General features: G+C 39.9%; 1 protein-coding gene across 1 annotated transcript; it reads right to left on the bottom strand.

Annotated features, from left to right (window-relative positions):
• Window positions 1-207: 207 nt before the first annotated feature.
• On the bottom strand, window positions 208-16,281 carry BLOC1S5 (biogenesis of lysosomal organelles complex 1 subunit 5). The gene is made up of 5 exons (XM_086608437.1): window positions 16,170-16,281; window positions 15,050-15,132; window positions 12,750-12,879; window positions 9,019-9,077; window positions 208-2,341 (listed from the first exon to the last, which is right to left on the bottom strand). The coding sequence occupies exons 1-5, from the start codon at window positions 16,279-16,281 to the stop codon at window positions 2,162-2,164; spliced, it is 564 nt and encodes a 187-aa protein (XP_086464563.1). The 3' UTR covers window positions 208-2,161.
• Window positions 16,282-18,129: the final 1,848 nt, after the last annotated feature.

The raw sequence follows: 18,129 nt of genomic DNA on the forward strand, positions 1-18,129 counted from the left end.
AATTCAGCAATGGATAGTTTTCAGGTAGTCCCCACAATGACTAAGAGTGGGCCAAAAGGCAGGTATAGACTACGAAGACAAGTGTCTTCAAATGATCTTCAGCATAAAAATACCTGTATCATTCTAAAAGATGAAAAGATTTTCAGTGTTTGTTAGTATTTAGAAGCTTTTCAGAGAATCAGGAGCACGCATCCCAAAAGATTTCGGAAACACCACTTTATTTTCCAGTGAGCATTCAGCTTGCAACACTTGCATCATTGCTTAACAGCCCTCAAATTGATGAAATACCAAAATCTACAGCTCCAGTGTACGGTTAATTAGATATCTAAATCTTAATAAAAATTATCAGTGCAAAAATAAAAACGAATTCGGTACGCAGTTAAACGCCTTTTGCTATAAAGATATTTGGGCTTTGAGCACATACACATCAAACAATCTGGTAAGAGAGAGGCCGTTTTCAGTCCGTGCTCAAAACAATCACAACTATTCCACACCCAATTCTAAAGACAAGCAAGAACTAACTTTTTCTTTTCAAATGGAAGTCGGAGCTTATTTACCACATTCATCATGGGTACAGAAGCTGAAAAATATTACAGAGGTCACCTTCTATTCAAATAGGGGCTGCTCTGAAAGAGGCTTTCCTATTTTTCATGTGTGGGATGCTTTGGAGACATCTACTTTTTTTCCATCCGCAACAGAGAATTAACAACATTCCAGCATGCCCCAGTGTTGGCAAGTCCTCTTTTCGGTCCAGATACACGACGATGATTGATGAAGCTGCTGGGCCTACAGTAGCGGGCAGAGCAACTTGGCAGGAATTCAGTGTTATTGAAAGAAATCTCAAATACTTATTCCATCTCCTCTACTAACTTTAATCACACTATCAACATGCTGCCAGGAACGGAGCCTTGACACCAAGCCATAAACTTACACAAGTAACCACTGTTGGCATATTACTGTTGCAACACAAGTAAAGGGTAAATTCTGTTTATTTTTTACCTGTTTCCATTCTACATCGGACACCAGCTAAATTATGGAAAGATATTTCCTGTACTAACGGTTAGCTTGCAGCAAATTTCATTAAGGTACTATGTCTCATTTTGCTCGGTTAATGAACTGATTAAGCTAACTTCTTCAGTTACACTGCTGTTAACTACAAATTTTAAATAAAATAAAGCAATACAGGAGCTTCGCACGCTCCGTAAGAGGAACAGCTAGCAAGAAAGCAGATCAGTACGACAGGCTTTTTGCCACTAATCTGCTCATTTGTTACGCTGATAAAGAAACAGAAATCTTTCCTCAATTGCTTTATAACGCTCTGACAAGCTTATCCTAAGTAAACCAACAGTATGTCAAATATTTAAGGTAAATACTGTACTAGCTACAAAGCTAATACAAAGACTGATGTGCTTCTCATACTTTTGAGCTTGTTTTGGCTTTCCTTAGAACAGTAAAGCTTAAAAAGAGAGGTCTGAGAGAAAAGGGAGAAAAAAAGGGAAAAGGGTCTACAGGGAGAGAAAAGAAATTGCTGTCCAAGCTCACTTAGCCATTTTTATGTTAGCAAAAACCATTCAAATCTCAACTCTTCTTCATAATACTGAACGTACAACCCAAAAGCTGGAATTACAACTGGATTTAAAACTCTGTTGAGATCTTGAACTGCTGAAGCTTCAAAGTAAAGTATTCCAAAAACGAGTTGGGTTTTCCTGAAATCTGTTAATGGGAGTTACAGTTTTCCCAGTGAATTCTCAGCTAACTATGGCTGAAACCTATTACACCTGCTTTTTTGGGAAAGGGCTGTGGCTGCACACTGGGACAGTTAATGTTAACGTTAGACTCTGTTTTCCCAAATGATACGATACACTCTGCAGATGGGAGAGAATTCCAGTTTGCAACTCCCTGAGCTGATGTAGTCACACAATGTAATTTCCAGTTCCACCTTCCAATGAATGAAGAAATACTGGCATTCCACTTGCCCTGAACAAAACAAGCATAGATAGGCACTTAAGTTGAAGGTATGCAAACCTTTTCTTCCAATGCTAAACCTGTAGAGGAAATTCTCCTTTTTTCTTATTTGTTTCAGCTTTCCAAAAGAATCTCAATTAAAGTCAGAAGCAACTGAGTATTGGCACAAATCCAGCATTATTAAAAAAGAAAGGCCTTAAAAAGAGATATATTTGGCCAGTTCCTTCTCCATCTCGGAATACTGCTCTTTGAGGCGCTCCATAGCTTTTCTGTGCTCTTCGTCCACCTCTGCTCGTTTGTTTTGTTGTTCTTTCAGGAATTCCTCCGAGCGGGCTACGCGCTTCTCTTCACGAGCCATCAGCTTGTCCATCTGACGCTGAGAGGAGGAAAATGTCAAGTATTAACAGTCATTTCCAGATTAAAACAGAGGGTTTAACGAGATCTACATAATGGTAAGAGTATTAGAGAAACTGGGCTTTTACTTCAGTAGAGGAAAGTGAAACTAGCAAGAAAACATATGAAAAGGTGAAGCCAAAAAGAAAACCATTATTTTTATAAAATGTAGTCAATTCAAAACAAACAGTAAAATGTCTACGATACTATTAACGTGACAGCATTAGCAACAATAGGGTTTTTTTTATGCTACAGTCTGGTGATAAATAAATAAATAAATAAAGGAAAGACACTTTTAAAGTTACTAGTTCACCTAGTTCACTTCTGTTAGTTTCTAAATATCGTACTTGTTGCATTATTTGCTCCTCTGACTACTAACAATGTCAGAAGCACTGTAAGCAGTTGATATAAATCCGTATTATCTAACAAAGATTTTCTTTTACAATTAACTTCTGATTTTAGGAACATGGTATTAAGTGCTTTTAGCTCCTTAGCTGGGGAGTGGAGGGGAAATAAAAAGTCAGTAAATGGACATTGTTTTTTTTTTTTCTTGCCTTTTTTTAAAAAAAATTATTTTCTTGTGTTCACACAGAAAAAAGCTGCCTACTAACACAAACAGACTCAAGGTTTATGACTCAGGCTCCCGCACAGGACATCGACTCCTAGCTCCAGCCACCAAAAGATTCAGTTTCTCAGCACAGAAAGATGACTTTCACACTGCAGCTCTGCAAGTACCCTTCAGGTTTGCCCTACATTGTGCTTTCTTACCACAATGCTTTCCACTCTCACCACATCCTCTTCACATCCAGTGCCATTAACTTCACTGCTTTATTCAATTGAGCATAACACACAGGATGAAAAACTAATGAAATCAATACGCTATGCAAAAAATATTGTGTCCTAAGTGTAGCTGTAGCTGCAGCACAGCTAGAAAGCACAGGAGTCCCTACAGGTAAATGAATAATCTCTCTTTTTAAAATATGCCCCTGGAGGTAATGAAAAATCTTCAAAATATTAAGTTCTTCAAGATGTCTAGACATCTTGGCATGGATTTCTACTGGTTAAGTCAAAAGTCACTCTCAAAAAGCAAACAGTTTCCAAAAGTCAACACATTTACATATGTTAGTGATCTGCAGATACAACACTGAGTGTATTTTATACTATCAATTCATAATTTCTAAATTTATAGATTTGCAAAAAGTTTGCTAGAATTTGGTAGTGTGCCTGGCAAATTAATTTTCAGGGTGATTTCATAAAGGTGAAGAAAAGAACATCTTCATTTTAAGACAAGAGAACTTCAGGTTATTTCCCATCGATTTGCTGTTTAGGAAGCTTTCCAATGTCGTATTATGTTTCTCACTCCTCAAAGTCTGACTACTTAAAATCGAAGAAATAACATCAGTCAATTTAAATATTAATACAAATTGGTGCTGCTGTCTTATCAGGATCCCTAGTTATGTAGCATTAATTCACTGCACATTTAAACTCACGCTGAGTAGCAAAGAGCACATGAGCATCATTTAAGAGGAGTAATCTTTGAAATACATACCTTCTCTTGCTAAATATGAACTGAAAATTGAAACAAAAAGTTAAGGCTCTAGGTATCTCCTACAGCTTGCTGACACAAGTATGACGACAGTAAGAAGAATGATCAGCCTAGAGATCTGTGATGCTGATATATACAAAACTCCAATCATTCTTTTATAAGTTAAAAACAATTTATCATGACTGTAATAATTGGTAGTAATTCACGCTCCTGCTTTTGAATGTTCTCAGAAATTTTGCATTCAGGAAAGGATTAACAGCATTCGGAGCAACCTCAAATATGTTACCATGTCTCAGTGGCTTAGGTTTAAAAAAAAAAAATAATTCACTCCTAATAGAATAAATATATTCCAATGAATTAGTGACCCTCCAAAATTGTAATCTGTACATACAAGGTTAAAAAGCCAGCCACATGCAGAGTGGTCCATGTTTCGAGATGTTAGAGATGTATGTTAAAATATCTTTTTACTTGAAAAATCGAACTCGCATATCCCAACTCACAAGACAGTCTTGGTATTAGAGCTACAGAATATTCTGGGATCAATCTCCACAGTTTCCCTAAGCTGCTATGATTCCTGGGCAAGCAAAAAGAGAGAATTGAAAACCTTTTGCTTATGGCATTTACCCTGACGGTAGAGACCTATTTCCAGTTCCTTATACATTGAATAATTAAGTTCTAGACAACTGATGCCAATAACTATCCTATCCTGATGCCAATAACTATTTAATATTTATTAATATTATAACAGTTTATTATTCTTACATACTTTTTCAGTCAGTTATTTGAAAGGAACACATGCCCTGTATCTGCTTGGTTAATCATGTAGACTGAAAAGAGTACACGCTGTAGTTTCTATATGTACACACACAGATATTTATAAATCTGAATTCATCAAGTCAATGACTCCAGTCAAATATCTCAACTTCCAAGTCAAACAATAATCTAAAGACCTGCAGTAGCTGGGCTCTCGTAGGTGACGTGACCTATTAAGAGACTAAGAACTCGAAATTGCCTTCGCATACTGATGCTCAGTTAGGAAGCACTTCAGTCTTGTCACAGAACATAAAAAATATAACATGCATTATGAATAAGTACATACTCATATTTCCAGAAGGTAGAAGAATAGGTTTTTCTGAAGTCCAGAAAGCACTTGCAGTATTAATAAATAACTTCTAATCTGTTAAAATTAATATTTCTACTGTCATAAAGAAGGAAATAATGCCTGTGTGTTTGAAAACGCAGGTACAGTTGCATAAGAAAGTAATAATTTTTTTCTCCTTTTTTTTTCTAAAAAAACCCCAAACAAAATATTTGTAAGAATTGTAATTCGGTGTTAATTTTCATTACTTTTCAACTTGTAACTTTGCAAGACCAACCCAACTATGTAAAAGATAAATTGAAATGAATTCTGGTCCGTGCAGAGTCAGTAAAATACTTAAAATAAAATGAAGATTTACAGAACTCCCAGATTGCTGAAAACTTCTAATTACAGATTTTTAGATTGCTGGTGTTGATTCAAAAGCCAGAAACAGACACCTTGAGTTTTAGGTTTCATTCTTTTTTCCAGGGCTGCCACCTGGAGAAACTGTAACTTGTAAACTAACAAAATATCACATAGAACAGCACAAACAAACATGAAAAGCAGTATACTTTCATACAACAACTTTTCAGAGTGTAGCCTAATTTTAATTCCTACCTTTCATCGTTTCAAATGACTGCTAAAACAAGGAAAAAAAAAAAAATCTTTAAAATAACTACAGTCTAAATTTACAAATAAAAAATGCAACCAAACAGAAAAGAACACAAGTTCTTTCTGTCAGACTTAATTAAGTCTGTCCCTTAAGTCAGACTTAATTATAAATCAGCACCAAATAAGCCCAACACAGCCATTTCAGAAAACATACGAAGTTCCACCGTTCTCCTCTTCCCGTCAAGAAGCGCCAATGAAATTGTTTTGGTATTTGATTGTATAAACATCCTGGTGCACGATAACGAGACAGGAGCCAATATCATGGCACCACATCCAGGCTTCAGAACAACACATTTTGGTTTAGGTAAGACCTCCCGACCTTTGTAACACAGGAAATGCACGGACAACCCTACCATGCTGGAAATTTCTGTTTGAACCAAAAGACCGTTCAGCTGTCAGCAACAGTACATGATGCTTTAATATTTACTATCTGTGCTACTGACTGGCACTTACTACCATCTAGTGCATAGAAAAAAAAAAAAAATTTTTACCCCACCCAAAAAGATCCACAAGGCAGTACAAATGGTATTTCTCCAGGGCTGTTCATTTGCAAAATTCAGACAGATTTTTTTGTTTGCTTGTTTAACCGGAGAATCGTCTCCTCACCCCCAAACACCCTTAGAGAACGCCAGCTCTATCCCCCTCTACAGTTTGCAGCTCCAAACCACCCCAACACAGCCCTGTCCTGTCTTTGGTTGCTATTTATCCATTCTTTCAGCAAATCTTCTTCTCGGAGCTGTATTTCAGCTGTTCTGCTAGAAGTCCCTTTAGTCACCCATCAGAACATGAGCCATAGCAAGCTGTTAAACTTCACTTCTCACACGTAGCCTGAACACTTGTCCTCAATTTCTGTCTTTCAGTATAACTTTCTAAATACAAGCGTTTGGGAAACTCAGACTAAGCTTAGAATCTGCTCTGTGTTTGTAACAATGCCTACTATTTTTATGAGGGATTTTTTTTTTTTTTACAAGATATTCAGACATCACTAAATCTGAAGATTTTCAGCTTTCTTGTTCGTATAAAAAGTTGAAAGCAGTTTTGAGTTAAAGTTTCATAATTTGGTTTAGAGATAAACCAAAGCTTGCCTAAATTACAAACATAGCTGCTGCCTTATTAATTCCTCTTCTGGGAATTCCCTTTGGTGTGTTCGCAAATTTACATATTTTGGCAGTGACGTCTTTCATATTCCTTTTATATCAACACCTAAAGTCAGACAATAGTTATTTGGAAAAAATCTAATGTGATTATGAAACCATTTTTTCGCTCAATAGTGCATACTGCTTGAACTTGGCAGACAGTAAAGCTTTCTTACATACAGTACTGACTCACATGAGTGGGTTTTATTTATTTCTATCCTTGGTTTACTGCCATTAATTATGTCAAAAAATGATTTGTAAATACATCTAATTTTTCAGTAAACTTTGTTTTTAGTATTACTTGTTTTTTATGAAATTAAAAAGAAACAAACAAAAATCAAAAGCACATTAAAAAAAACCCAAACCAAAACCCCCACCATTAGAGGCAGACACAGGCTTTGAGAAATGTGATCATACTAGTTTATGCTACAAGCAATTAAGAGGTAACACCATAATGGGAAACATTAGGTAGCTTCCAGTATAAGCCAATACTCTTCCACATACAAATATTTAAATATAAAACAAAAAAGAAAGAATATATTACACAAAAACATGTTTATGAGACTTCTTGAAGTCTTCTTTAATTTCTCCCACAAGCTTAAGGTACTCCACAACTTGAAGTAACTAAAGATTACTGATCCGGATAGGAAGACTACTCAACCAGACAGGGGATTCCAGGAATGCTTCTTTCAATGACACTCCTCTAATCACCAACTACTCTATCCTCAGAGTGAGAATGTCACAGGGACAACGTAACTACCCTTTCGTTACTTGGTGGATACCAGTAGCTGAAAGGCACTGCACAAAAAAGATAATCTGGAAAGCAAATAATCTTGAAATTCATTCTATTCAGCAGAAATTGAATTAATTTCAGAGTGCTGTTAACACTAACCACTTGACACCTGATCTTACCAAAACCCCATTATTTTTTCAGAACACATGATTTCAGAAAGAAAAGTAAGGAAAAAGTATTACTCCTCAAGTGGCTACACTACAATGACAACTTTTATCTATAATTTTAAAAAAAAGTTACCTACCTCTTTGTTACTACTCAGATTTGGAAAGCTTCAAGCCAGAAAGTCTTACTATACAAGCTTAAAGAAACACTTCAAGTCCTGAATAGCTATAAGTATTCCTTCACTGCATATAAAAAAAACCCCAAACACAAGAGTGGAAACATAAAGCTAATATCTTAAAATAAGAATAGTTACCATTCTTATTAAGTGACTGGTCATTTTATAAGCTACAGATTTTTTTTATTAAAGTTTTACTTCAAACAAACAGTAGCAGAACGATAAGAATTGCCTGCTTGAGCTCTCTAGCAATATCTACACCAGTGGATATCAAACAAGCAAACTGTTGGGGTTCAGCAGCGTGCCATTCGCAGGGTACTCGCATCCAACTGCACCTGGGCTGCCCATCTTCACCGGTCACAAAAAGGAAAGAAAAACAGGACTCGGCTTACGCAAACCCCCGCGCCGCCTGTTGCGCGTGACGGCCACAGAGACGTCTTTGGTTTTTCGAAACTAAACGATTATAAGTAATATTTTGCAAGTAAAAAGATAGCACAGGAACACAATCATGAAGGAGCAATGGGGGAAAACATGACACTAATGTCTTGTATAATTTTCCAAATTTTATATTCAGAGCACATGTATTTCAAATGAGCAAAGCATAGCCAACTGAAAAGATTCCAATGATTCGCATGTTCCTATAATATGGCCCTTCATTAAATAACCCATCCACAAGTGAAAAAAACACTTCCTTTTCAACAAGCAAAATATATATATATATATATAATATGGTCAATGTTCTCAGCTAACTAGGAAACATTTATGTTTCCATTCTGGTAGGTTAGTAGGTGTTTTTTGTTCCACAGAAAACAATTTTTTTTTATATTTAAGCTTTCCCTGTATGTGACAAATATTGTAGTCTGAGCTAGGAAGGAAAATAAAGCAAAGGAAATTAAAAAAAAAATGTTTCCATACATCAGGAGATTGTAGGAAGAGCTAGTGATCCATTAAATTTGCAGTTGAGAACACATATGCTGATGCAGTACGTGTTTTATAAGTGCAGAAATCACCCCAAAAGAAGTGTTACTGCCAGTACATAAAGTATAGAAAAATATGCTTTTAACTTCTGCTGTACTGAAGGCAGACTGACCTGCTGTAGAAGCACAAGACTCTTACTTAGGTCACATTATAAAAATCTATCCATCCATCCTTTACCTTCCTCTCTTCATGCTCCCTCTCCTGGAGTCTATGGATCATATCGTTGGCAGCTTGCACTGAAATAACAAATTGCACTGGATCAGTCCGCTGTTCTAAATCAAAGAAAGTCGCCTGAAAGGGATTTAAAAAGACATGAGGCTGTTGCAAGTCAAAAATTATATGTGCTTAACTCTGCACGCAACAAATTTGTCAGAACTTGCCGAAAACGCTTGGCACTGGTAACTGTACGAGGGCACATCATCGAGTTCAACCCTGGTGCGTTCCAGAAGCCGAAAGGAGAAAGGCAGCTACGTCCCCTTGTGCCCACACTCCTTGGTGCTGCTGATGAGTCAGACTGCCTTACTCTGCACCTCAGAACACATAAAAAAACCCTCAAGTCAGTAAGCGGAAACAGGTGACCAAGCTCTATGTTTTGGGTGGTGGTTGTTTGGGTTTTTTTCCTCTTATTTTTTTCCCCATCAAATGTAAAAGGTGAATTAATGATTCAGCATAAGCAATTTACATGGAGAACATCTCTATGCTGGAGCCAGTCTCTTCTCTCGTGAGACTAAGCCTAGGAAAACTTATCAATGGAAACAGGAACCGAATTCCTATGCAGGTTTTTTTCCTAACTTACTTAATTAATGTAGAATTAAATAAACTGATTTCCCCAAAGCAGTCATTTCTCCCACTAACACATCCCAGTATCGAGAAACACCTTACTTATCATCATCTTAAAGCTGTTGACTCCTCACAGCAGGAGGCAGGCTTCTGTCCCTCTGAGAACTTCCAGTTACAGAACAGGTTCGCTGCCCTCGTAGCTGATGAGGAGCTGGGAGCACCAGGAGTTGGAGCGTCTCTGGTGGCTGAGCCTGAGCCACTCAGGACCATCAGAAGACAGTGGCAAGTGACAGTTGTAGCAGACTCCCTACAGCAAGAGATGGAGGCTCCCCACCTGTTGATATGATTTGTCATCTAGGGAGGTTTGCTGCTTGCCAGGGGCTCACACTGGGGATGTTGCAGAGAGGCTACTGAGGCTTGGACGATTACCCTTGGTGCTCTTCCATGTAGAAACCAGTGGTACTCAGGGTGACCTGAGAAATATCAGGAATGACTACAGGGATCTGGGGACAGTGGTCAAAGGCACAGGGTGGGTCCAGGTAATGTTCCCCTTAACCTTCCTGGTGAGGGGGACTCAATGGGTCTTTGGGTTGCACAGCTGGTGTTGGCAGCAGGATTTTGGTTTCTAGTCATGAAACCTATTCTGAGCATCAAGAGCTGCTTGGAAGAGATGGGAGCCACCTGGCTAAACAGGGTAAAAGTATCCTGGCCAAGAGGCTGGCCAAGCTGGTAGGGACAGCTTTAAACTAGAAATGACAAGTGAGGGAGTGATTCCTCAAAAAAAGGAAAGTAAGGAAGTTGGGGATAGAGTAGGTAAACCAAGGGTCTGGGACAGTGGTAACAGAAGGGATATAGCACCCTTTTCAAGCATCACCTCCTCCAAGCTCAAGAAAGGTCCATCCCAACAAGTAGGAAATCAAGCAAAGGTGGTAGGAGGCCTGCATGGATGAGCAAGATGCTCCTAACTGAATTCAGACTTAAAAAGGAAGCGTACAGGAGGTGGAAGCAGGGACAGGTGACCCAGGAGGATTAACGAGTTGCTGCCCAATCCTGCAGAGACAGGGTTAGAAAAGTCAAGGCTGATCTGGAGTTGAATCTGGCAAGGGATGCAAAGGGCAACAAGAAAGGATTCTACAAGTACATAAACAGCAAAAGGAAAACTGGAGAAAACGCAGGCCCTCTGCTGAACGAGGCAGGGCAGCTGGTGATAAAGAACATGGAAAAGGCCAAGATACTCAGTGCTGCCTTTGCCTTAGTCTTTACCATAAAGACCAGCCTTCAGTAATCCTAGGCCCCTGAGACCAGAGGAGAGACTGGAGCAAAGATGACTTACCCTTGGTGGAGGAGGACCAGCTCAGGGAGCACTTAAACAAACTGGAACTATTTGAGTCCATCGGGCTCCATGAGTTGCATCCATGAGTGCCAAGCAAGCTGGGCTGATGTTACTGCGAGGCCACACTCTCTCTTTGAAAAGGGAAAGGTTCCTGAAGACTGGATTCCTATCTTCAAGGAGGGCAAGAAGGAAGATTCGGAGAACTACTGGCCAGTCAGCCCACCTGAATCCTGAGAAAGGTGATTGGAAATGCTTCCAGGAGGACTTTTTCTAACACATGAAGGAGAGGCAAAAGCGATCAGGAGTAGTCAGCATGAATTTATGAACGGGAAATCCTCCTTAACTGACCTGACCATCTTCTACAATGCAGCGACTAGCTTGGCAGAGGAGGGGAAAGCTGGCAAGGTTGTTCACCTCAGCTTCAGCGTGGCTTTTGATGCTGTCTCTCATAACACCCTCACGGGCAAGCGAACACAGCAGGGGTTAGGTAAGTGGACAGTGAGGTGGACTGAAAACTGGCTGAACAGCCAAGTCTAGAGCCTGTGACGGCAGCACAAAGTCAAGCTGGAGGCAAGTCACTAGTGGTTTATCCAAGGGGTCAGCACTGCGGCCAAAACTGTTTAACATCTTTCATTGGGGACCCAGATGCTGGAGCAGAGAGCACCTTCAGCAAGTTTGCAGGCGATACAAAACCAGGAAGAGTGGCTGATAGATTATACCGTTGTGCCGCCATTCAGAGGGGCCTTAAGCCACTGGAGAATTGGACTGAGAGGAATCTTATGAAGTTCAACATAAGGAAACGATAAGTCCTGCATCTGGGGAGGAATAATCCCAGGCAGGAATACACGCTTAGGACCAACAACACAGCCTTGCAGTAAAAAAAGGTGGCCTGGGCTGCATTTGGAAAAGCACTGCCAACAAGTCAAAAGAGGCGATCTCTCCTCTCTGCTCAGCTCTGGTGAGGCCACACCTGTGGCAGCATGTCCACTTCTGGGCTCTCCAGTAAATAAGAGAGATGGATTTACAGGACCAAGTCCACCACATGGCCACAAAGATTAAGGGGCTGGCATATCTTTCATATGAGGAGAGGCTGAGAAAGATCAGACCATTCAGCCTGGAGAAATAAAGGCCCAGGGGGAATCTCATCAATGTGAATAAATATTTGATTGAAGGGAATGAAGATGAGGGAGCCAGACTCTTCTCTGTAGTGCTCGCTGACAGGACAAGAGGCAGTGGGCACAAACTGAGACACATGAGATACCATCTGAACACAAGAAAAAGCTTTTTTTCCAGTGAGAGCGGTCAAACACTGGCATAGGTTGCGCAGAGAGGTTGCAGAGTCTCCGTCTGTAAAGGTATTCAAAACCCAACTGGACACAGCCCTGGGAAACTGGCTCTAGCTGCCCTTGCTTGCACAGTGAGGTAGGACAAAACGACCTCCAGAGGTCCCTTCTCCCCTCAACCATTCTAGGATTCTACTAGTAACGATGTATTGCACAGCTGACCATTAGACAGTAAGTAATATCCTCCACTCCATTTAACAAGTATTAGAACATATGGCTTATTTGCATGGCTAGATTTCAAGTTCCAAATATTTTCCTGCCTTTGTTTTATACGTATAGCATCACCTACCATTTGTTATTCTGCCAGATGCCATATAATTACGCTATATGAAATTAAATGTTTATACAGCACGCTATACGTACAATATAACAAAACCCACAGTAGTATGCTTCAACTGCATAAATTTGGCAGTCAAAAACTACACAGCCAGAATAAGAAGCAACGTGCTTACATCTCTTGAATGCTTCATTCAAATTGTCATGCATTGCCTGCTCACACTTGGGAAAAACGTGCTCGTTTGTTTCAAAGATGGTGTTCTTTAGATTTTCGAGTACTCGCAGTTCACGGAGGCCACGTTTTTCCTGCCAGAAGAATTGAAAGAAAATGAGTGGCTAACAAGGAAGTTTACTTTCCCAAATAAGATGGTTTCCCACTTGATAAACTAATAGCTTTATCTCAAAGACTATACAATTACCTATTAAAGTGTTACTCATTTAGCACAATTGATAAAATTAGTTTTGTGAAAAATGAGGGTAATGCTCCATTCTTCACAGTAAAATGCATGAATACTCTGGCCCTTGTGAGAAAAGTTAGTATTTACTAATGAAAACATCATGTGGAAACATATGTTGCTGCAATTTACAGCATATCAAAAACAACAGAGAGAAACAGAGCTTGAAAGCATTGCATTTTTATAACTCAACTGCTACAGAGAAATAACACAGCAGTGATTTTGCTTGCTTGATGTCTGACCTTCCAGATTTAGCATGGTACGAGGTTAAAACAACACACGAAAAATTGTTTTTAGTAAAGCAACCAAGTCAAGACTAAAAAACAACGTAACACAGCTGACTAAAAAGGCAGCCCTTCTTCTGGCTCACTGCTGATCAGGATTACAAGAACAAGCTCTTGCTTTATTATTTACATTAAAACAAACAAACAAACAAACCTATTTTTCCAAAGCCACAGCACTACTTCCACTCTGAATTTCACCTGCACTTTCCTTTGGACAATGAAAAGGATTCTGACACCTGCTCCAGAATGCTGCCTGCCCCTTGCCCCCTTTTCCCTCTCTTTGGAGTTATGGGTAGAGCTGCACACAAGCATTCCTGATACTGAAAGCTGCTAATCATAAAGCAATTCTAGATGATCAAGGAATACTGCATCACATGAAGTGGGCAACTGGATCACCACATCCATTTTAAAACTTCAGAAATAGAGGCACAGGCAAGTAAAGTTGCTTAGTTAAACAGGTTCCACACCTCCTGAATGCAAATCTACAGTTGTTACACACTAGACCTTAATCAGTGAAAGAAGCAGCTTATGTCCTACTACAACCAAAAAATAACTGATATCTCATACTTAGAAACAAGTGTCATTTTGGAAGAAATTCCAAGTTGCAAAACCACAAATAATCCTCTGCTTTGCTATTTTTGCCCTAAAAGTATAAACGAGAAAACAAATTTCAAGAGAAATCTAAGAATATACGAAACTTGTTTAAGACATAGAACAAGACTTCAGGGTGCAATGAGAGAAATATATGAATTATAAAGATATGAGTTATAATTTTGTAAATAAGTTTAAAATTTTCCTTCCTATGAAAAGCCACACATAACTCTCTACTGTATCCTATAACTTATTTAGGAAAAGCAAAGAAAAGAAATCATTCCCTATGACTCTCAAGTCTATATGATACACGTCTGAGAGTTTAGTTCACATACTTATTTGGCTAAACCAGTATGGAGACAAATTAGACCTACTTGGAATATTAGCTACAAGGACAGAGGACATTTTAACGTCATTTTTAAAAATCAGCTCTGCAAACTAAGAGTTTGAGGTACAACTGTATTTTAAGATTTGGAATTCCCCATTCTGTAAGAATGAAAACGTACTCAGACACAGCCTTTTGTAGACACAAGACTCTTACTTTTCTAAACTTTTGCTGCCATCGTGTGGAAACCCTATTGCGCTTTCCAAGCAAAGTTGTACAATAAACACTTTCACACCTTCAGAATTTTAGCCTTATTTGCAGCCAATCAGATAACATCCATTCAATTTTTAATGATTTTCTTACTTTCCATAAAGTGCTGCTCTTCTCTTGCAGGAATATTACTGTCTTTCATGGAACAGAAATTAAAGCGAAATTAAATTACAACTGTGCAAGCTGAATCCCGCCGGGGCACAAAGCAGTTTCTTAATCAGATGCCAACCTATACCGGCCAACGGTGTTTTCCTTGAACCAACTAGACTTATCTAAGAAGTTAGGACTACATCATTCTCCTACATCAACATTCTGTCAGTCTTTTGCAGGAAAAATATTTATGTCCCTTTCAAAACTTTTTATTTAAAAACATCTAAATTACTGCCTTGTTTACTAAAGATGAAGACATATACTATAGGCATGTTATTTTGGGCAAGAAATACACTTTAAGTCTTTCTGTAGAAAATTACACACACATTACAATCTCTAAAAAGATGTTTAAAGTTTCAGACACTGAAGACGACAGCTCGCAATAAGACACAGGTACTTACTTCAAATTCTTTAACAAAGTAACGTATTTCTCCCTGAATTACTGGTCTGTGATCCAGTAGTCTTGAGTAGATTTCCCCAACATCTAGAAGATTAATGAAAGTCAGATTTTTAGTTTTTCTCTCGCACTCCATACCTGGCTAGGCAACAGAAGGCAGCACGCCGCGCTTCAGTGCAAGAGGCACTGCTGCTCACCGAACACACAGGACATCAAAAGAGCACCAGGACCTTTGTAGGCTATCCTATCTACTTGGCAAACCACCGATCAGATAAAACACAAGGAATCAATATTCCAGGTGCCACAGACACCCTTCTGTGAAGGTAAAGGCTCTCCTCTGCCTCTCAGCACTCTCTGTTCCAATCCTCCTCCGTACAGGTTCCGCATCTGACTGTTAGCAGCAGTAACAACTCGATGTAGAGGAGAATTAAAGGCTGCAGCTCAACAGAGGATCACGGCTTGGGACACGGGAGTTTTCCGTAGCAAAAGACAAACAGGCAGCTCACTGCAGAGGAAGCCTGTGAGCTCTTCTTTCTATTCCAGGGTCAAAGACTTGAAACTTCCTCTTGGAGAAGAGTAATTACAACATAAAGATAGAACCATAAAATCTTAGAGTGGTTTGGGTTGGAAGGGACCTCAAAGATCATCTAGTTCCAACCCCCCTGCCATGGGCAGGGACACCCTCCACTACACCAGGTTGAACAAGCGCTTGAAGCTGACGCGGAACTGCCATCCAAAGGGACAGCCCTACTTTCTCCTCTCTTTATTCCTATCTTGGGCTCTCCCTCTCTACCGCATCCGCAGAGATTTGTTCAACAACCTGAACCCCACCCCGTTCAAAAAAAAAAAAACAAAAAAACAACCCAAAACCACAACAAAAAGCACGGAATCATGCGATTATTTCAGATTCGGGGAATAATACGGCTATAGTAAACGGAAGCGGTTTAGCCGGCACTTTAGGTTGGAACATTAGTGCACAGATTCACCAGGACGAAACGCAGGAGCGTGGCTGGACAGGACAGCGTGTGTCCCCCCCGCCCCGCGCCCGGTACCCGGCGGGCTCGGCCGCCGCACAGAGCCCGCCCCGCCCCGCTCCCGCTCCCGTTCCCGTTGCCGCTCCCTACCCTTCACGATGGGCTGAATCGGGGACGCGGCCACCGCCGCCTCCCGCTTCCTGTCGCTGGGCGGCGGGGCCGCCTCGCCCCGCCCGGGGGACGCGGGGCCGCCGCCGCTCATGGCGCTCCGGGAACCGCCCCGGCACCCCGCGGCCCGCCGCGCATCGCCGTGACGTCATCGCCGTGACGTCATTGCCGCGCGCCCGCCCCGGTAACGGCGGCCGTTACGGCCCCGCCCCGCCCCCCCGGGGCCGGTGCGGCCGCTGCATCCCCCGCCGCGCTCGCCCGCTGCGTGTTGGGGCGGGGGGGGGGGGGGAGGGTGAGACGTCAGTGCGTCACTCGCCGTCCGCGGAATTTTGGAGTAGTCGGTTTGGGGACTACTGAAACAAAAAAAAAATAGGAAAAAGTCGTTAAACTCCCTATCCGGTCATTTTAGAACCATTTGGGAGTGCCAGGATGTTTTCAATGTGTTCCCCGCCCCTGCCCCCACAACAAAACACAGTCTGGGATTTATTTTTCTTCTGAGATTTATTTAAAAAAAATTATAAAACTTTTATATTTTTTTAAACAATACTTTTATAAATTTTTTAATAAAAATTTTATCAAAAAATTTTATAAAACTTTTATTAAAAATATTTAAAAAAAATAAACTTTTTATTAAAAGAATATAAAACTTCTGGGATTTTTTTTTTCATTCTATACAACTTTCAGAACAGCTTGATCCTTGTTTAGGTCATTGCATCTATAGCTTGTTTTTTTGTTTTTGTTTTGTTTTTGTTTTTTTTTTTTAACACATCCTTTTTATTTGGAATATAAACCATGCTGCTCGGTGTCTTTGAACAGTCCATGGAGGAAGAACGGGACCGCAAACCAGTCCGCTGCAACCAACAGTGCCCTGGGCTGCGACACCGGAGTGGAGCCAGTTTAGCTTGTAACAACTACTCTTTTACGGGTAGAAAACAGGAGTGAGTAACGGTATTTTTGTTAGAAATCAGTTCCGCCCATGTTCTACTCTGCATAGCTTTTGTCAGGAGGAGCAGCTGCCTGGCTGAGGAAAAACAAAAAGGATGTTTTTTATTGTGTGAAACTATTAAAACAGACAGAAGAAATTATTGTGTTATTAAATTCTGTGTCAAAAGTCAGAAACTGCTCAATGAAATGATTATATGTTTTAATTACAGATAATCTTCTAAATTCAGCCTTGAAAATGAGTGAACTAGTTTTGTTGAAACATTCTCTCCCCCAATCAGTCAAAAAACAGTTAAAATCTGGATAAATAACAAATTAATATTACATTGGGAAATGTTGAATACTACAACTAACATTATTGAATTCAGCATAAATATACAATCTAAAAGTTTCTCCACTCCCTGGTACGTAGTCTGTAAATATTACATTAAATATACAAAAATTAGAAGAGGTAATTTTGTTAATTTTGAACAATTTTCAGTCTAGCTGCCATCCTTTCCCAGCCTCTCAGACGAGTTATTTCACCCACTAAGCCCTGTGTTCCAGCTATCTTTTTATTTGCTAAGGAAGAAACCCCGTAGTGCAGGGGGTTTATAACTACGGCATTTCTAGGAAAGATTTTTTACATCATGAATAATGTCAGGTTCGGAATTACGGGACTGCAACAAGGGCAAATCCTGTGACAGATAAGTGCATCGGTTTCTAGGACTGCTGTCCTGAAACCATTTCGCCTCTTTGTTTGAATAGTGTTTGTTTTTTTTTTTAAAGAATATGCTTTATTTGCTGCATTTATTCCTGTTTTTTTTTTTTTTTTTCCCCCTGCTTACTCTCCCTGCCCCGTCAAGCTTATTCTCAAAACACATTTAAAAAAATTAAGGAGGACTTAAAGAGGTGATGGCTATAAAAAGACAATACTTGTGGAGCCCCTAACCTGTCAGTTTGTAGGAATTCGCCATCAAGTCACAAAGATATGGAAATAGCTATGGCTTGGAGCATGAAA

This window comes from Tauraco erythrolophus, chromosome 3 (genome assembly GCF_009769465.1).
Source record: "Tauraco erythrolophus isolate bTauEry1 chromosome 3, bTauEry1.pri, whole genome shotgun sequence".
NCBI lineage: Eukaryota > Metazoa > Chordata > Aves > Musophagiformes > Musophagidae > Tauraco > Tauraco erythrolophus.

Coding starts and splice junctions, on each gene's coding strand:
- BLOC1S5 (XM_086608437.1), bottom strand. CDS start 16,281: ATGAGCGGCGGCGGCCCCGCGTCCCCCGGGCGGGGCGAGGCGGCCCCG. Junction 12,880..15,049: donor ACTTTGTTAAAGAATTTGAA/GTAAGTACCTGT, acceptor TTCTTCTGGCAG/GAAAAACGTGGCCTCCGTGA. Junction 9,078..12,749: donor GAATGAAGCATTCAAGAGAT/GTAAGCACGTTG, acceptor TTGTTATTTCAG/TGCAAGCTGCCAACGATATG.